This window comes from Zeus faber (genome assembly GCF_960531495.2).
Source record: "Zeus faber genome assembly, chromosome: 1".
Classification (NCBI taxonomy): domain Eukaryota; kingdom Metazoa; phylum Chordata; class Actinopteri; order Zeiformes; family Zeidae; genus Zeus; species Zeus faber.
The window spans coordinates 44,760,549-44,781,104 of NC_137193.1; the positions used below are offsets into that span (position 1 = coordinate 44,760,549).

Consider the following 20,556-nt stretch of genomic DNA (forward strand, 5'->3'; position numbering starts at 1 on the left):
ATGATATTTTCAAATGACATCACGTCACCGTTCGGTTCCATACTTCCTGTGGCGTCATTGACATGAAGTGTGACGTTCCTGTGCACGCTGAATGTGTCTTTTGTGTTTCAGAGATGAAACATCAAATAAGTTACTGAGTCATTTGCTCCGAGAGCCGGAATTCTAGCACCAGCAGCGTAATTTGGCTGATCTCCTAGCAACCAAGTTGGCCAGGAGCCGAGTAAAAACTAAAACAACAAATCGAAGATAAGGAGACAGGGGTGGCTAAACTGTTTTCTAAAATTCTACACTCTAAAAAGCCACGCTTCAACGATGAAACTATTAAAAAGTGGAGTGGAATAAGTCATCTCAATGGAGAGGAAATCAATATAACGCCAATGGACCACACGGACGAACCACCTCCTGGGTTTACGTTGCGAGCGAACGACGGCGTGATCTGCGCCGTGATTGGCCGGTGATGGAACGCTGTCGGGGTTTGAACCAAGCTGATTGGTCTGTGTCGCAGGGGGAGGGGGCGGGGCTTGGCGTCGCTACATCACCACCTCCAGTCGTCGCGGGGCTGCAGAGTGGAAAGTCCCTGTGAGGGGGGCGGTCTCCGTGCTCAACACGGGAATTAGCTTTGTCATCCTAACAGAGAAAATTAGAAACATTCCGCCGCCTTCAAAGATCCCGCTGTCTGTGCGATTGTTTCACTCGTCGCTCCCAGCACCTCAAAATTGAAAAGCCTTGCTCGCTAATGCTAACCGGGGTTAGCTTGGGCTAGCTCTTTGTGTGGCTAGCTGGAGGATGATGAGTTGTTGTTCAGCGCTCCCTCTCTCTCTCTCGCTCCGGGGGAGAGAGCCTTCCCTAACTCGGTAGACAAGTGGACGCTCAACGAAAAAAGTTGCCCGTAGGAGCGACTTCAACAACAACAACAACAACAACAACAACAACAACAAAAGAATCGAGACCGAGGGAGAGAGGGGAAGGTTTTGAAGAGGACGGAGATGGGAAACTGTCTGAAATCTCCGACCTCCGATGATATTTCTCTGCTTCACGAATCCCAGTCGGACCGAGCGAGTTACGGAGACGCGGCTGACCCGGACCAGGAGCCGCCGCCCCCCTACCAGGTAACTTTTAAACCAGCGCCAGGACCTGGCGGCGTCGGAGATAACAACCCCGCTGTCTTCGTCCTTTTTGAGTTTTTTTTTTTTTTTTCCTGTTCTAGCGCCTTTACATCCTGTTGTGTTGTGTTTGCGCCCTCCTCTTAACTGTTCTTTCTGCTTCTGCACAACCGTACGGTGCAGTGACAATGATGTTAAAACGTCTGGGTTAAACAAAGTATGAGATAAGATAACGCGTGATCAATCCCGGAAGAGAATTTGACAGACTACAACAGCAACCAAAAAACAACAACAAAACAATGCCGTCGAGAAAAAACGCAATATACAAATTAAAACGAGATAAGAAAGGGTAGATATGCACACACACCTATCTATACGTACACGTTAACAGGCGGAAGCAGTGAGTTCAATATGAGCAACTGTCAGTCTGCAGCAAGTACAAGTTACAGTAGAGTAATACGATCTACTAGAAGCATGTATCTCAAAATGTATCGCTGTGATATATCAGTCAGTAAAATGAGTCGCATAAATGACATCACAATTGACCGCCACCGTCAAGCCTTAACTGTGCGTGGTTGAGAATTGTGCGGAGAACTGAATATACATGGACACTAAAGGCGTTTAACTCTCACTGATTTGTCATTAGTCGCAAAGTCATAACGTGCAAGGGGACGACCGGAGAAGGTTTCCACAGAGAAGAAACATTCAACATGCGTGACGTTCTTGTCAATTATCTTGAAATAATCACTCGAAAGTGCCTTCTTTTAGTTGTTGCAAAGCAGACGATCGCAGCGTTGTAACTTGTCGGCTGCTTGTTTAGATGATCGCCTGAGAACAACTTGGTCTATTGTCTGCAGTCATTATTTCTCAAATTAGATCATGCGTGGCAAAACGAGGCCAAACTGTCGCTGGGAGTATGATTTCCAGCCTTAGTGTCCTTTGTCTTTGTAGGTTTTTGTGTTTGCAATAAGTGGTTCGCTGTGTTATGTAAGCCTTGGCGGGGAATTTGTCTGTCACTGGGTTAAACCAAACTGTGCCTGTAGAGTTGGATTTGTTTTGTAGGGCGGGCACTGAGGTTGAACTGGGGTCAATTGATTCTTTCAACCTTTATTTATTCTCGAAACTCATTATAAATAGAGCATCAAATATGCAAGCTCCGTTATGGTTGATTGAAGAGAATTGCTTGATTGGAAATATCAGATATAAACAAACAGACCAACAAATCTGACATATCTCCTGTTTATAAAGGACTCTTTCAGAACAGGTTTTAATAGCTTATCATTAAGGAACTGGAAAAAGTAGTCCTTTTGAGTTTTGCATCTTTTGTCATCTCACAAAGGAGACGTCATCAAGCATATGTTGTGTACAGCCACAATTGTCAGAAAAGTACCACAGGTTTCCAAAAGATGCTTTTCAATGAATACTAATACCAGTGGGTATTATTATTTAATTGGCAATAAATACTAAGTAATTTCAATGGAATATTTCACTTTTCAACTGTAAAGACATACTGAATGATTGGAGGCTACAATGAAGCTGTTGGACCTATTCTGGGTTTGATGCTATTTGAAACTGACGCTACAGATGCTATTTGCAGCCGTCATTAATTAGCTATGGAACAACAATAACTGAATATCCAAGAAAACACCTCAACACAGTAACAGTAATAACTGTAATTTCAGACGGTGCGGCGTTATGATAATGAGGTTGAGCGTTACATCTCACAGTCCAAGGTTGGCTATGTTGTTTTTATTTACCTGTATTTGAAATTGCATGCCGACAGATGACTCGTAGAAGTGACTACACAAGTTGCTGTCTAACGTTGTTTTTATAATGGTTGACTTGTTGTGTCACAGCCTACTTGACGCTACATTATCACTGCGAACATGCTCAAAATACAGTTTGAGCTCCCACTCCATTGTGTGTGGTGTTGCTTGTTTGCAAAATCTCACTTTTGTTATAAAGTGGATGTATAGAACTCAAATTCTCAAACATTTTGTGGTGTTTCGTTTTGTTAAACCTGCCTGAATTTATCTCAGCAGGATTTCTGCCTGGCTGCATTTCCTTGGAATATGTAGTCAGTCTTAGTCTTGGTTTACAGGAGGTGGAATTCCGGTATGTAACAGCCTGAGCCATTCCTCCGCCAGACCCCGGGCTTAGTGATAATGTGGTGTAATTCCCTGACTAGAATAGCACAGAGCGTAGCCAGAGAGGAATTTTGTACTCACGGCAATGTTTGAGGTCTTACAAAGTAAGGGCCTTGTGAGGACACTGAGTGCCCTCTAAGTAGTTACAGTGACCTAACTTTACACTGGCTGGAATTGGTAATGGCAGGCTAAGTGGGTGAGATCATTCCCACTAAGACTGCTAGCTCATAGATCATTACGTCAAAATGATTTTGTGTGTGTGTGTGTTCTCCACATAATGTTCAAACTAGTCCACCAAAGGTTCCATTGCTTGTACGGGTTTTGTAGACTGTGGAGATTTAGAAAAGAGTTTGGAGGAGAGTGCTGACTCATCGTTGCAGGACTGGGCACAAGGAGATAAGGAAGGCACCCTTGTGTGTTTGTGTTTTACAGGTTTGTGTGTATGCTAGGGCTGGCCGATATGTCTAGTTCTACTATATTTGCAATAATCTTTAATCTGTAAAATGTCATGTCAATATCACAAAATTTTGACCAACATCCGAATGTAATACGTCTCTTTTACCAGCATTGCATTACTTTGAAAACTGAGTCGCACGTGAAATATTGTGTGATGCATTTTTGAAAACATTTAACACACAATTAATTTTTCTCATAAAATATACATTGTTTCCTTGAGTAATTCTGAGACTTTTCTGTAGCTGTTTACAGTTTACGATCTACCAAGACTAGTGGGTAGAAAACAATCCACCAGTCAGCAGGGCAGTAACTGCTGCTCTCATCTACAACAATCTCCTTTCAGATGTGTTGGGAGTCCTGGGGGAAACACAAGTATTCACTCACACAGTCTTGTGCAGAGTCTATCACCCAGTCACAGTGTGGAGAACATGCAGAGTCTTGTTGTCAACGGTGTGCTGTGAGCCTAGTCAGTCAGTATAGGTATTTTAGGAAAGAAGGTTTACTTCGGAGGGGGGTAACTAATGAGCTGTCAAAACTGGACAGGAGTGGGAAGATGAGGAGAGAATTACAAGAGGAAACGAATGAGTTAGCGGAAGATGAAAGCGAACGTTAAGGTTCCTAAGCATGTCGCTTTCAGGATTTGAGGATTTGAGTTGTTTTAGACAATTAATCTTATGCTACAAGCCTGCATTTAATATTTTCTGTTTAATTTAGTTTTTTGTTAAAGAAATTTGATTTGAAAACTAATAAAAAATGTGGTGTGTCAAGTTACCGTCACCACATTGCACTCAATGAATGTGGGGCAATGTATTATAACAGCTATATCACAATATATTCTTATAAATTCAAAATCTCCTTTAAAATAATCCTCCTGTGCTTCATCATATAGAATAGTTATGGCATCAGTCCAAAACTGCTTTCAAAAAAAGTCCTTCACACCTCAGATTTTGTTTAAATTGAAGGTAATTTCTTTTTGTCATTGATTTATTTATATATATATATATATATATATATATATATATATATATATATATATATATATATATATATATATATATATATATATATATATATATACACACACTGTATATATTTGTTTTTATTTATTATTATTAATTTTTTTTATGCTATTCAGGTTATGCTGCCCTGGCAGCAGTGAGGGGAAGCTAGGGAAGACAGATGAACTTCCTCATTTTGTTCAAGTAACTAGAATGGGTTGCTCAGATGAGAGCAGACAAAATCACTTTTGGGCACAGAGCAGATATGGTCCCATTTTTATCCATGTAAGGCAGCGTTATGATAACGAATTACGAAGTCCTGCTCAGGCAACAGGAACAGCTGGGGGCTTGTGGGGTAATGGGACATTGTACTGCAGGCCAATGACATTGTCCCCTCGGTTGCGGTTTCAAGCCTATAGGAGCATACTTTTCGAATACTCTCATTTTCCTCAGTCCTTCCCTCAGACTCAAGTTTTATGTACTCTCGTCTTCTGACTTGGCAATCCCCAGTGCCAGCTGCTAAAAGTCTTTGTTCTAGGAAGGTTGCTGACTAGACTAATCTGTAGTGATAAAAGAATTACAGAAAAGCTGTTGAGGTCTGTGGGCTCCAGTTTAGGCTCCGGTCTCTTAAAACCCCTGTTTAGAGTTTTGAGAGATTCAGCACACATATTCCTGTTGCGTTTTTAACAGCGAGCTCCAAAACTCTGCAACTAAGGTGTATTTCCCTATTGTCACAGGAGCTAGGCTAGTTGATTCCCTATGCAGCTTTGTATAACACAGTCGAAGCTGGAGTATCCCTTTAAATGCTTGTATGCCTGTCTGTACACCCCAAATAGGGGTGCCACAATTCCAATTCGAAAATGGATCAAAATGAGTGTTCGATTTCGAACTTGGAAATCACAAGCAGGTTAACTATTCTCCATGTATTTTTCTGGGTAATATTGCCCGACATGGTCGCCATTTTGGTCCGGTCAAGAGCTGCCTGTAATGCAGTGTGTGCTGGGGGGTGCGGGCCCCTCCGCAGCCCGCGGAGGGGCCCACGTTCCGACTTTCAGGAAATTTGGTTCGGAGTTGAGAGAGCTGTGGTCGGCTGCAGAGGGGTTCGCTGCAACGCATCCCTCAAAACACACTGCACCCGCCCGTCTGGCACTAGGGCTGCAGGAACAAAATTTCGAATAGAATTTGAATATTACAAAAAAAGGAACAATGCAATTCTATATATGTTCATCCAGTTTGTTGCAGAGTGAACACACATTAGAGAAAAAATCGCTCTGATGGGAGCTGTGGAGCTGCAGGGACTAATTTGCTTTTTACTACCTGCGTTCCCCCCTGGCAAAAATAGCATCCATTTTTCCACACTTATTTTAGTGAGTAACTTAAAAGTAGTGTAATAAGTAACGACTGTTCATTATTCTAAAGTCTAGTTTTGCTAAAGCTCTTAACTGTTTAGGTGTGTTGTTTAAATAAACTTGTTTTTTTATTATTTATAATTTCTTGTATTCAAATGAAGGTTGCTTATTGACAAGTAAGTGTTTTTTCTTAACAAATTAATACTCAAGTCTAACAACAGCATAGCCATCAGTGCTGGAAAAAAAAAGTTTAAATTTAATCGTGACCTTAAAATTGAAAGTCAAATCAAAAGGTGAATTTGGAGAATCAAGACACCCTGTATCCCAGAACATACCTAATCCCAAACATTGCAAGTTGTAGTTGAATTGGAAAAATGGGGCATGATAGATGATTCAACTTCACACAATTATGAAGTAAGCTTTGTAAACGTGCATGTCTAATTTGACAGAATCTACATGTTAAACATCTTTGTGTAGTGATAAACAATGGCCTGAAATGTGTCTGGCATAGGGTTTATTAAACCACTGTTTCCCCTAGGATAGGGGGGGGGGGGGGGTGGTGTGTGTGTGTGTGTGTGTGTGTGTGTGTGTGTGTGTGTGTGTGTGTGTGTGTGTGTGTGTGTGTGTGTGTGTGTGTGTGTGTGTGTGTGTGTGTGTGTGTGTGTGTGTGTGTGTGTGTGGATATAGTGGCAGACTATATCTATCCATGTATATTATAGTTGAATGATTAATCAAAACTTCTAAATGTGTTTACAGACTACACTATGTTCACCAAGGCACTGGTCTATGCTGGCATAGCTAGTGCATATAGGGGAAACACTGTAAAACGTGTAATTCAAGTGTTGTGTGATTGAAATGATGCTTCCATTTTTAAGAGATTCAGTAAGATTGTCTTTGCAAGCACAGCTGATGTAGACTCACTATACACTTTATTAGGAACACCTGACCCCTACTTATTCATGCAATCATTTAATCAGGCAATCGTGTGGCAGCAGTACAATGCATAAAATCATGCAGATACCGGTCAGCAGCGTCAGTTCATGTTCACATCAATAGAAGTATTTAGAGAAATATTATTTCTGTAACTGCTGATCTCCCGGGATTTTCACGCATAACTGTCTCTAGAGGTTACTCAGAATGGTGCGAAAAAAAATAAAAAATCATCCAGCGAGCAGTTCTGTGGACAGAAACACCTTGTTGATGAGGGAGGTCAACAGAGAATGGCCAGACTGGTTCGAGCTGACAGAAAGTCCACAGTAACTCAGATTACCACTCTGTATAACTGTGGTGGAACAACATCTCAGAATGCACAACAAGTGGAACCTTGAGGCGGATGGGCTACAACAGCAGAAGACCATGTCGGATTCCACTTGTCAGCCAAGAACAGAAAGCTGAGGCTGCAGTACGCACAGGCTCACCAAAACTGGACAGTTGAAGACTGGAGAAACGTAGCCTGGTCTGATGAATCTTGATTTCTACTGAGGCACACAGATGGTACCGAAGGGTCAGAATTTGGTGGCAACAGCATGAATCCATCTACCCAACCTGCCTTGTGTCAACAGTCCAGGCTGGTGGCGGTGGTGTAATGGTGTGGGGAATTATTTCTTGGTACACTTAATACCAAACAATCATCGCTTGATTAGAGCTTAACAGCGGCTGCCTACTTTTTGAACGACTCCAGATTCCAAAAGTGAATTTCCCATTCATTCACTCGATTGACGTGTCAGAAATATTCATCATTCTCATATTTGTTCTTATACAAAGAGTTTTAAGTATGGAAACAAGCCAACCAACTACTCAATAAATCATGAACATAAAACATTTGATTGAGAGCAAAAACAAAATTTGGAAAACAGAAAAAATGGCAAAGGCATAACACTGTACATAATTATTTAGGGACTATTCATCCCATAAACCATTGCAAATGATACCTTTCCAACTTCCAACCTAACAATAGTTTAGCGGGCTTCTTCTTGAATTTAACCCTTGTCATAGTTAATAGTGTTGTAATTTACAGAATTGCTCTGTGATAAACGTAAAACGATCGTAGAGTTCAGTGGTAGCAGTAACTCACTAGCCGACGTAAACATTTCCATGGTAACGGCGAGCTCCACCAATCGGAGTCGTTGCTGTTACACTTTAGGATAAGAACAAGGTTGATATCATACAGGCTTGTAGACTTGTGCTTCTACAGGAACATATACCATCCTTTCACAATCTCATAGCTTGTGGCAAGTCTACCTTGGGTGGTTATAGACATTATGGCTTATAATCAAAACCTTGATTTAGAATATGAATGGGGTTTTCACTTCTGGAAACTCACTGTTGAGCTCAATGCCATAGCCATAACCTTCATGGCCACAATTTACCCATCTTCTAATGGTTTCTTCCAGCATGATAATGCACCATGTCACAAAGCAAAAGTTGTCTCAAACTGGTTTCATGAACATGACAATAAGTTCAATGTTCTTCAGTGCCCTTCCAAGTCACCGGATCTGTATCCAATAGAACACATTTGGGATGTGATAGAACGGGAGATTCGTGGGATGTGGGAGGATTCGCATGAATGTGCTGCTGACAAATCTGCAGGAATTGCGTGATGCAATCATGTCAACGTGGACCTGGATCTCAAAGGAATGTTTCCAATATCTTGGGAATCCATGCCAAGAAGAATTGAGGCTGTTTTGAGAGCAAAGGATGGCCCTACCCAGTATTAGTATACAGTAGTGTTCCTAATAAAGTGCTAAGTGAATGTATGATGATGTAGTATGGTGAGGGCTTAGGGGGTGATTTGGGATGCATGGTATGTATGCGACTGAGTACACAGGCGTACAGGTGTCCGCTGGTCACATTTAAGTGTTTGGTTTCAACGCAGGTTTTACATTTCAAAGTTCGTGAGCACTTTAAGCCAAGGTGTTGTTTCCCCCCCATTAGCTTCACGCTCATGAAGCTTTAGTTGCACCAGTGTCTACTTTTATTCTCTATCACTAATTAGGCCAAGTAGTTAGTGTCTGCACTTTAAAGCAGCAAGTTGTGGTCCAGTTGCATGCAACTTTTCATTAATTTGTGCATTGGAACTGTGGATCCCCCGCTATTGAGGTTTACTATACACAATGGAAATTCTTTGTTATTATGTTTACTATGGTGTGGTTCTTTGAAGGAATATACTAACTTTACTACTACATGCTTACTCCAAATTCAATTCCGTAGCTTCCGTTGGACCATGAACCCGATGTTTTATTTCGCTAATTAAATGGTCCGCCTCCTCGAGAATTGAACTCGGCAAATATATAAGCTGTAAAGCGCAATTCGCGAATAGGAACTGGCAGTTAAGGTTAGGAAAGCCGCCATTGCACTGCAGCCACTCAGCTATGTTGTAGGGCTGCAGGAATAATAATAATATATATAAAAAATTAACACTGTTTAAATGTTGAAATGGCCATTAGATTGTGTATTTTTTTATAAATAAATAATTGATTATAAATGTTTTGGCTAACGTTAATGAATCAATTCACATGTGATGAGCAATAAGGTTCAATATAAGTTCATCCAGTTTGTTGTACAGTGAACACACATTAGAGACAAATATTCCTGGTTACGGTGTGCAAAGTCCGGGTCTGCGGAGCCTTCTCCCCCAACGTTTGACTGTGAGTACAAGGGAGAAGTGCGCCTTTGACCAGAATGATCAGTAATTCCACAGACGTGGCGATGAAAGTGGGAAGCAAATCCAACTATCACCCACAGAATGTCCTCTAGGACAGAGGTTCCCAACTACTGGCTCACGGACCGTGCCTGGCCGCGGTGTACAAATTTGAATGGGAGTATAGAGGAATATCTACAGCCCTAAACAACATGATAATAAGAAAAAAGAGCTCTGTTTCAGTGTCGTGTCGGCACATATGTATCAGAATCGGATGGGAACTGAAAGAGAGTGGATCGGTGTGTCTCTAACTTCGACATTGCATCAGACATTTTGACATGCTATAAAATTGACAGAGAAGCTTTAGACCCTTTTATAAGTAAACGCACACTAGGACTGAGTGCGTGAGTGTGTAATTGGTTTTTAATTTACTTTGCCAAATATGTTAAGGATTTTTTAACTGTCAGTTAATTAAAATTATTCCATAATAATTGCCACTATTCTTTCCTTCAAGACATGGCCCTGAATGTGAAATGTTTATGTACATTTTGCTAATCCTTAACACTTGGTTACACACTTTATGTTTGCTTGGCATGTTATTACGACATCCGCCACAGCAATAGTGCCCAGTCATCATGCTGTCTGCCTGTGTAGCTCTGGCCTGCGTTTCTACTCTGGCTCCAACAGCTGACAGCATTCTCTGACACGCACACACGCACACGCACACGCACACACACACACACACACACACACACACACACACACACACACACAGTGTCTGGGTTGTGTCTGGCAGCACCCCCGATTAACCATTTTAAAATGGGATTCATATGCAGCCACAGCAAACTCGAGGGCATGCGTGCGTGCGTGCGTGCGTGTGTGTGTGTCTGATGTTGAGGTTAGTATTGAAATTGTGGGTTGAAAGAGCTCTTTAAACCACTTCCTTCCAACTTGTTTTTTTTTTCATTTTCCTGTATTAGTGACAGATGAGTCAGATAAAGTAAATCTTCTTCCTCAGCCTCCCTCTAGTTACTCATCCCCACCCACTCACTCACCCACTCATCCCTCGCTCCATTTAGCAGCCTGAGGTCTGTAGGGCTGACATGGTCTGAGTGGATGGCCCAGCTGCCCATATCACGCCTGACACACAGACACCGTTTCTTTTCTCCATTATGTCCTTGGTCAGGCAGGGTTTGAGGAGGGAGACAAATCACAACAAAAACACTGCTGACTACTGAACCGACGAACCCACCCACCAAAAAAACAAACACACAGCACAGCCCCCCCCCCCCCCCCCCCCCCCAGGAATGGACGGGCGACGCTGCCGTCAGGAGAATGGCGGAGAGGAGATAGGGAGGGACAGCCCTCTGACAAAGCCTCAGCTGCTAAATCCACGCTGACTCATGGCTTTCAACGTGGCACTGCTCAGAGAGTGGCGGCCTGCTTGTCATTGTTCTACAAAGGGGTTACGAGCAGTGACACAGCTGCTGCAGGCTCACGCTTCCAACCTGTTGAATGCTGTTGGTCTCTTGTTCACAGCCACGTGCCCCCAGGCCAAAAGAGAGCACAGCTTTACCAACCAACACTACCACCTCAATGGCCACTCCCCGCTTCCTTGGTCTGGGAAATCAGCTGGTTCAACACTTGGAAGGCCAAAACATGGTCCGTAGGCCAAATATGGCCCTTGATCCTAGACTGGCCCCTTGAATACATTTGAAGGTCAGAAATAAACTGTATAGATGATATTAATGAGAAATACACGGGTAATAAAACAAAGCAAACATATATCTATGTAGAAGCAGAGTGTATGCAAAGGCCAAACCTGAGAGAACAATATAAAACATTTCTATTATTATTTATTATTATACTATCATTTTTATAGAATATCAATTCTTATCCATTAAGAAATGATTCCTATCTATTCTCTAGTTGCTTTATCCCCTAAATGTTGAGATAGTGTCAAGCAATAAGAGGCTGTACAACTAGAGGGCAGCTCCCAGGTTTAGTCATTGTGTAACTATATACAGAGCAATGTTTCATGATTCATATAATTCATTTTTCCATTGTTTAACCCGTCATTTATTTTTATTGTTCATTGTTCATTCTCTTTTGGCGCCATTTCTTGTAACATTGTGTTGCCCTGTAAACAGGTTACTGTATATACAATGCAACCATCCTTCCTGTTAATACAACATAAAAAATGTGTTGGGCTGCGTAATTGACGGCCTGGGCAGCAATGGTGCGTTTCCTGTAGCAAATCCAGATCACAGAGGTTAGATACTTGCTTCACCTGTTGTGAACTTGACGCAGTATGATAAATGATAAGGAAGGCTGGGTTGGCGCAAACAGCGTGTGTCAGCTTCAGTTTCAGCCCGTCCATCTGAGAGTAGGACTAGGATACTATTTCAGGAGCACATTTCTGACCTAGAAAAATAATCTGTGCTAAAGTGTCATAGGCCTGAGGTCAAGAGGTGGTCTCCTGCGCGTGGACAGACTACGGTTAATTGAAGGAGCTCCCTCCTGGTTGTCAGTAGAAGGGTTGTCGCATAATGCAGCAGTTCCCGATCCCCACACATTTACATCTGAGTCTTACTGCATGTCAGTATTTTTATTTTTTTGTACAGTCATTATTCTTAGCTGCACTGTCACTGCCGCTGATGCAGTTGTATGTAGAAAAGCCATTTTTCAGATTTCTAAAAATGTGTTGAAGCCTGTTGGGCATGGAAACAAGATGGCGACCTGGCAGGGGAATTTTGTCTGACCTTATTCATATGAATTTTGGGGGATTTCCAGTTGCAGGTCACAACAATGAGGAAGTGACCATTCAAATGTTTTCACTGCAAACCTATTTATTAAACTTATCTGTGTTTGTTCAAGCTGTGCATGGTAGTTTATGCAAAGGACTCCTCGGTGTAAAAACGCAGGTGGGATAACTTGTTTTTGGACTTAAATTGTCTAAACTTGTGTGAAAGATAAACCTGTGTTTATCTTTCCATAAACACAATAATCGAACAACACAAACACAAAAGTTGTAATGTTGTACTTTGCAGTCTAATATGTTGTGACTCTTGTGTTATTCACTTTCAGTGAATCTGACACATAGCCTTCTGATATTGAAAGCTTGTGTGTTGCTTTGATCCTATTGCTTCCCTTGTGTGTGTGAGACATTTACTACACAGCACGGCAAAAAAAGTACTGCTGATTAACAACACAACTCCATTGATTTGTCACTTCATTTTCATTTTGACACTGGAATTACCGTAGAGAATTTGGTGTGTTACGTTGTTCTGCTGATATGCACCACTCTTTCGTAAGGAGTTTAAGGTTTGTTCCTCGCTGCAGGTTTGAGGTTATTGGAGGTTTTTCAATATTCTATCACGTCTCACTTTGGCCTCACTGAAAGGCAGTACTGGTAAAATACTGCCTCCCTCTGGCGGCCCGGAATCTGTGTCAATGCTTTCCTCCATATATAAAATATAAACCCATTGTTGTGCTAATTTTTGGTAGTATTACTATTCTAAGAGTATTCTAAGTTTTATATTATAATGATAATCATTTTGTATCCATACTCACAAGTTTACTTTCTCAATTCCCATTCATTAGATGGAACCTTTTCTAAACGAATCAGGTTTTGGGCTCTTGCAAATTACATGCACCATTAAGGTCAACATTAATCAAAAAAAAATGCAAGGCTTTTACTTTTATTTTCTTTAATAAATATCTAGTTTTTATTTTCTCTCAAGTATCTTCTTTTATTTTCTTATGTATCCGCTTTCATTCTCTTTAATAAATGTCTTCTATTATGTCTGCGAGTATTATATTATCGTCATATTGCGACTTCCTTCAATTTCACAATTTAGCCTTTTTCCCAGCTTGGAGAACTAGTTTGTAGCCTAAAAAGCGTGACGGAAATACCTGATTTGAATGTCTGATTTCCTCTGTTGGTGTTGACTTCGTTATGGTTACACCCAATGAAACCGCAAATGCATGCAGTATGCTAAACTGTTACATGTAGAACTGCAAATGGTCAGTCAGCCTCCATAAGTCATCCTCCCATCACGTGTGCAGCTCGCTCTTGTACCCTATTAAACTAGAAACTAGATTTATGAATACAGAGCATGAATACAGTTTTAATTAGACATAATTCAACATGGGAAATGGTCTCAGACAAATTCCATAATGTCCCAAATCCAATACAGTCATACTTGTCATAATTTCAATAGGTGAGATTCAAAACATAGCTGTTAACTTGGTTATTATCAGAAAATATTGAGATACAGCGTTGAGCTGCATCTCAAATGATTCGTTGAGGTTCCAGCTTCATGGTGTGTGTGACACCCGCAGACCTCCTTTTTACATCGTTATGTTTAAAAGTTAAACACCATTTTTTTTGGAGGGGGATCGCTTTGTTTATTTATTTTTTTGTCAAATAATACAACATATTTCTATTGGAGTTTGCAAGTGTGTAAGCTTGTCATTTAGCAAAGGGTTTTTTTATATGTGTGTATGACATGGTAAATGCAGACTTAACAAATAACCCCTATATTTCCATTCTACTTCCATTGATTCTCAGAAATTCCTGATAATTCTCATGGAAAGTTTTCCCCATTTGAATATTGCTGAAATGTTGCAACCGTAGTTAAATGCCATCGAACTATGGGTAAAGAGGGTAGTGGACAAGCCAATTACAAATAAATAAAGCAAGCAACTTCCAGACTTTGAAGTACAATTTAAAGCATCAAGGAAGTTTTGCAGAACATTTGACTGCATCTGTTCCATACCCTGAGTGAAGGCCACATACTGCGTCTCATTTTCTCCGGTAGCTTCTGTCGTTGCGAATGAATATTTTCCTTTTCTTTTGCAAAATGATTAAAAAGAAACATTAATCTGATGGGAAATATGAAGCATCTTTTTCAAGATGACCACATTTGCACTCTGTGACACACTGTGGGCTATTAATTATAGATAAATACAGTATTTTTTGAGGGGCACTGTTGACTGTAAACAAAGCCAACTAGCTAGAAGCTAGAAGCTACTTGTTGTTCGAGTGCGTGAACAATAGTCCCTTTACCGGTAAGTGTGAGCCAGAATTGTACTGGGGAATCTTTTTTTTTTTTTTTTAACATACTTCTGTGGGAAGACAGTCTTTGTTCTAGACACATTGATTACTCTTTTTAATCAGTGTACGTCGGTTTCCCTAACCATCCTGCTAAGCGCCTGCTTCTCCCCTTTCTCTGCAGGAACAAATCCACGTGCCTGTGTACCATCCAACACCCAGCCAGGCCCGGCTGGCCACCCAGCTCACGGAGGAGGAGCAGGTCCGCATCGCTCAGCGCATCGGCCTCATCCAGCACCTCCCCAAGGGCGTCTACGACCCGGGACGAGATGGGTCAGAAAAAAAGATCAGAGAGTGAGTAGAAACCTTTTTACATTTACCCCCGGCTTATGAGATCAGACTTTCAGCTCTGTTTTGCTCTCAAGGCTTTTGTGAAAACAACGTAAACGAAAGCAGCGTCCCTTAGAATGTCTATATTAAACAGTGTTAGCTGGGGTATAAAGTTGGCATGTTTTTATAGAATTTATAGGTTTTTGCTCTGTCGATCAATTTATTTGACCCTTTTTGCTTTTTGTGGTGTTTCATTGTGGTTTTCCTGTGCAGGTGTGTGATCTGTATGATGGACTTTGTTTATGGCGACCCCATCCGGTTCCTGCCCTGCATGCACATCTACCACATGGACTGTATAGACGACTGGTTGATGAGGTCCTTCACCTGCCCCTCCTGCATGGAGCCCGTGGATGCTGCGCTGCTCTCCTCCTACGAGACCAACTGAAATGTGCATGTGGCGACACACCTACTACACACACACACACACACCTACATTCTCCTTTAGCCTGATTATCAGGAAATTTATACTCTCAACAAGGGAGGTGAAAGTCAATAAAATTGATTTCAAGGAGATGAGTCACGGTAGTGGAGTGAGGATGTGAGGGTTCTCATTCAGGTGTGTGCCCGAGCACACACATACCAAAAATTGAGCACGTGCACAACTGTTGGTATGTGCTTGTTTGTCCGAGTTCCTCAATAGGCCTGCTGGACAGGATTGTAATAGGAAAGTCATGTAGGTAGAAAGGTTTGGGGGGGAAATGAGGACTTCTCACAGGTGAGGTTGGAGTTGTGCAAAGAGTAGGAGAAGATGAGGTTAATTCTCGTGGCTTGGACACATTTTCAGCCCCCACACACACACACACGCACACGCACACACACACACACACACACATTTCCCTTATTCACTTTCGATCTGTAACGGCAAACTTCCACAATTTGCTGGAGGAGGGACTTCTCACAACAATCAACTGGCTGGGCTTCACGTTCCTTGGACCGTTGAAGGCTGACTACTAGTCCCTTGCAATGCAAGAGCGGTGAGTAGGGGGCGGAAATTCCTGCAAAAGGATTCCAGAATGTCAGACATTTGTATTTCCGGCCCTGTACAGGAAGAATACGACGGACTGTATCGCTGCAAAGAATGTATTGTAGCTCCAGTTCTGACAAGGAGTTAGACAACAGACTCTAGATGTCTGCAGACTCTGCAGAGTAAACCACAGGCCTTGACTCGTCTCTCTACACAGCTCTCTTATAAGAAAAAAACAACTGATTGGATGATCGATCAACTGTCCTGTGACTTTGTGAAATCTGTTCTGTAGTATTTCTGTCAGTCAGCATAAGGAAATCCGGATTAACCAACAACACTAAGAACAACAACCCTGACAATATCAAAGTGCTTTAATCACTAATTGTGTCAAGCTCTCAACTGGTCCTCACTTGTTCAGCAACAGCCAGTTCTGAAATTACTGGCCAAAGCACAAGCTGTTCTGTAGACAAGTCAAAAAATAAATAAAAATAAAAAGTTATGCACATAAATTGGAGGGATGTTTGCACATGTATATACTAGCAAAAAAAGGTCTAGCATATGCATTCAGTACAGTACTTAATGGTGATGTTTATGGTTTGTTTGACCTACATTCCCACTGATAAATTGACCCCATTGTTTTTCACAACTCAGTCATGTTACCCTGAACCCACTGAAATTATCGTGGGTAACATAACGTCAAAACAAACCTATTACATTGAAAATCGGCACCCCCTCACCGAACTAGTGACCTAACCTGTAACCCATAGGAGCCTTTGGTTTTGCAGTGAACTGAAAAGTTGTTTGGGTGTGTATACCCCAGGTGAAAATATTGCGTCAATGGAGCAACGTTCCTCATTGCACCCGCTTTCTGAGCTGCTAAGCTGATTCACAGGAGGAGAGTGCAATAGTCCTGGAATCAACTCGACACTAGCCGTTGTCTCTCTCAGGAAGTCGGTGACTAACATAGAGACTCTCTGTTAGCGACCACGTGATGTTAGAGGAGTGAATCAAGCCAGTGGCATTTCGGGAGTTAATTCATCTGTAACCATTCTGTAAAACATAAGAGTTGGGTTAAAAAAAAAAAAAAAAAAAAAGGGCCGTATACTTACGAGGAAGATAATTATGCTTTTTGTGAATGAATGTATTTTTTTTGGCCTATTTGACAAATTTAAGTTTAGTTATATACTTGGAGTTTGTCTTGACATTTGACTGCGTCCATGACCATTTTCATTTAAAACTACTATGAAAGCACAAGCAGCAAAATGTTTTCATATACATCTTCTGCCCCCCAAAGAATTCTGACATGCAGACGTGAAAAATGACTGTTTTGGCCCCACTGTAAAGACATTATTCCGATCACACTGAGTTTTAGAATGTGTGTGTGTGTGTGTGTGTGTGTGTGTGTGTGTGTGTGTGTGTGTGTGTGTGTGTGTGTGTGTGTGTGTGTGTGTGTGTGTGTGTGTGTGTGTGTGTGTGTGTGTGTGTGTGTGTGTGTGTGTGTGTGTGTGTGAAAAGAGTGAGTTTGAAGGGTAAAGATGACAGTAATCATCATGGTTTTGCACGATGCTTCACTTTACGTATGTTTGGTGTATGTTTTTCTCCACCAACATGGTGGAGCTTCATTGCTCGAGGTCATAGTTTTACTTGTGATTTAACATTGGCTGCTAATGTAGGGAAATAAAGTAAATGATCTCACTGAGAAATTAAGGATTGGTGTACCTCAGTTTACATTGGAAATCGTGCTTGCAAATCACAATATATACTAGGATTCATAGTTAAAACACAATCACTGTGCACATCATATTGTGGAGAGTAGGCGTCCTGTGAAAATGATCCACCTGCACCTGCCTCAGAAAATATAAACAAAAGGTCAGATTATTGGGATCTTTACTTCAGATTCCTGTTTAATAATCTGCTTTGTTCATAGAATTTCTTGTATGATTGCACTTTGCTTGCTGTTTCATATTCACCTTGAACCCACAGTGTTGGACAAGTGACCAGGGTGGAGATGGATTACAGTTTTCATGCACAGAGCAAAACAAAACATTTCGGAGAGTGAGCGGGAATGAGGCGGGAAAATTCTGTTCAAAACAGAATCCCGTGGCTATGATCCGTGTTCTAGAATCCAGAAGCCGTGGTTGAAATCTTTCTGGAACTACTTAATCGGCAATGAAGGATTCAACACTAATTTTAGCTTTTATATTTCTTTTGCGATAGTATAAGCTAACAAGCAGAATCCAGGAAGAAAAAGAAATGTCCGGAAATGATCCTCCGTACCAGTCGACAGCCACGGCATCGTTTTGCCATTCACTGACAATGAACCAGTGTTGGATTTTTTTTACTTAATCACTTTTCGGAACCCCGGCCTTTAATTTGATGACAGAGAGGAACAAAGTTAGGACAAAATTGTATAAAATCACAAGAATAAGAAAATCAAGGTTTAGTATTGATTTCTTTGTTTTTGCTTTATTTACAGGATTAAGGAGCGAGGCTTGCTGATATTTGTGTATGTTGGTATGTTTGTGTATGGGTGCTTGTTAGAATTTTTTTCCTTGTAAGCCTACATTTGGATATGATATGTATTACAGGAAAATAATAAATGGACAATGCAATGGAACATTATGAGAAGTTGTTGAGACTTATTTCCCGTCCTGGCACTAGAAATGGGAATGTTTCATTTGTCATGCTCCAAATGAGTGTTGTATTTCCAAAGCTGTTAAACACTTTTGTTTAATGCTATTGATGAGTTGGTATACTCCGGGTCATGAGGGTGAATGTAAAGGACTTTTCAACCAGTTTGTCGCAGAAGAGGGAAATAATGCTCATCAATACTCTTATTGGAACATCAACATTACTGTTCTCGTATTTCATCATGAGAGATTTGAATATTTGAGATTATTCCTACAAAGTAATGTTTAAATAGACAATTTCATTTTTTAGAGACATTTAAATCTTTTTTTTTTTTTTAAGTGTCGCTTTTATCTTATCGATATTCTGCCTCAATCACCATCCTCGTCGTCGTCTTCGTCGTCCTCCACGCTCTCCAGCTCGTCTTGCTCAGCTTGTTGCTCGTCCAGGGCTGCTTTTAGTGACTCTTCCTCCTCCAGCGTTGGGTCCAAGGCCTCTGTGGTTTCTGGTCCTCTGGGGTATTCTTTCTGTGGCACCGGTGGTACGGACGGGCTGTACCCGGTCCCAGCAAACTTAAGCCCCCAGCCAATGTATATGTTCTCAAACTTCCTAAATTACGAAAAAAAAAAAAAAAAAAAAACTTATGCCAAATACAGATTTTACAGCAATGAGCTTAACCTCTTGCTGTGTTTGACTTACGTGCCACAAGCATATGCATGTGCCCCTGGCCAGAGGTTGGAGCGCAGCACAGCAACTGCATACTGGGGGGTGAGAGCAGAGGACGACCTGGAGCTCCAGGGAGGAGTGTTGAATACTTCTGCGTAGTTTGAAATATAAATTGTGAGTGTGGACATTGCACCCTCACAAGCTTGAGATGACCCGTCGCCAGATGAGACTGACCTGCGTCCTCGGAGAGGGGCGTCAGGAGGGGAGGTCCCAACTCAGGCTCGGGCTCATCGAGCTCCTCATCCTTCTCCCCGGCATCTCCTTCCTCATCCAATCCGTCCTCTGGCTTGGTGGACAGGTTCACCCAGGTGCAGCGCCCCTAAACAAAACAACCCAACCATATTTGTCCATTTAGATCTGTGAAATTACCAGTTGCTGGAAAAATAAGGGGAAAACAGGGAGCTCAGAATATCATCAGTGTTTAGATGTTACACCTGAGGAGCTGCAGGAGAGTGATGTGCTGTGCTGTTATACACAAGAGCTAACATCTGAATAAAGGCAAGGTTGAAAAGAAGCAAACCTATGCTTGAATAATTTATTGTTCCCTTTTTTAACACATCAATTTTAACTGTGGAATGTATCTGTTTGTCTTTATTAACTTATACATTCAACAGTTAAAGAAATCTATTGATTTCAACCAGTAGATGGAACGACCAGGACAATATCACGACACAAGAGCAACCTGTCACCGTTCTGTTGAGAGTTGTACCTGCTGCAAGATGTGCTGAACGTGGTGGACCCAGGTGGACAGAGACTCTGCCATTTCAGCCACTGGTATACCCTCAAAGTCAGGGTTCACCTCGTACATGTCGCGGGGTCCCTCCTCCTCATCCTCGCCTTCTTCCTCCCTGAACCGGTAGAACCCCAGCGGACTGACTTGTGTTCCGGCAGAGATGCGGGTGATCTGCGCTCTCAGATAGTTGGCTTCGTTGCCAGGGAAAGGAGGGAAGCTTGAGATGGGAGCATCCAGCCGCCCGGTAAAGAACTTTCGTATCTGGCGAGCGGCCTTGATCTGCTCCGCGGTGAGGAGCGGGAGCTTGACCCATGGAAGTCCGGGCTCCTTGCACACGTAGTAAACAAACTTGTTAACGCCTGTTCC

The 20,556-nt window shown here is 41.7% G+C and overlaps 2 protein-coding genes across 2 annotated transcripts in view; one reads left to right on the forward strand and one right to left on the reverse strand.

Annotated features, from left to right (window-relative positions):
* The first annotated feature begins 576 nt into the window (after positions 1 to 576).
* Positions 577 to 18,715, forward strand: rnf11b (ring finger protein 11b). The gene is made up of 3 exons (XM_079998938.1): positions 577 to 1,109; positions 14,934 to 15,103; positions 15,353 to 18,715. The coding sequence occupies exons 1-3, from the start codon at positions 987 to 989 to the stop codon at positions 15,522 to 15,524; spliced, it is 465 nt and encodes a 154-aa protein (XP_079855064.1). The 5' UTR covers positions 577 to 986; the 3' UTR covers positions 15,525 to 18,715.
* Positions 18,716 to 19,102: 387 nt separating this feature from the next.
* Positions 19,103 to 20,556, reverse strand: part of LOC307227358 (radial spoke head protein 6 homolog A-like) — a gene marked incomplete at both ends in the record, with an annotated part of 3,129 nt that continues 1,675 nt past the window's right edge. Inside the window, 4 exons of the mRNA XM_079996638.1 lie at positions 19,103 to 19,340; positions 19,431 to 19,548; positions 19,632 to 19,776; positions 20,167 to 20,556. The exon at positions 20,167 to 20,556 is cut by the window's right edge and continues 60 nt beyond it. Of these exons, the coding sequence (XP_079852764.1) occupies positions 19,103 to 19,340; positions 19,431 to 19,548; positions 19,632 to 19,776; positions 20,167 to 20,556 (891 nt within the window). The remainder of the gene's footprint in view (positions 19,341 to 19,430; positions 19,549 to 19,631; positions 19,777 to 20,166) is intronic.

What these genes read in the sequence shown, in the direction of transcription:
- rnf11b (XM_079998938.1), top strand. Translation starts at nt 987, where the DNA reads ATGGGAAACTGTCTGAAATCTCCGACCTCCGATGATATTTCTCTGCTT. An exon ending in AGCCGCCGCCCCCCTACCAG is followed by an intron (nt 1,110 to 14,933) that starts GTAACTTTTAAA and finishes CTTTCTCTGCAG; the next exon opens with GAACAAATCCACGTGCCTGT. An exon ending in TCAGAAAAAAAGATCAGAGA is followed by an intron (nt 15,104 to 15,352) that starts GTGAGTAGAAAC and finishes TTTCCTGTGCAG; the next exon opens with GTGTGTGATCTGTATGATGG.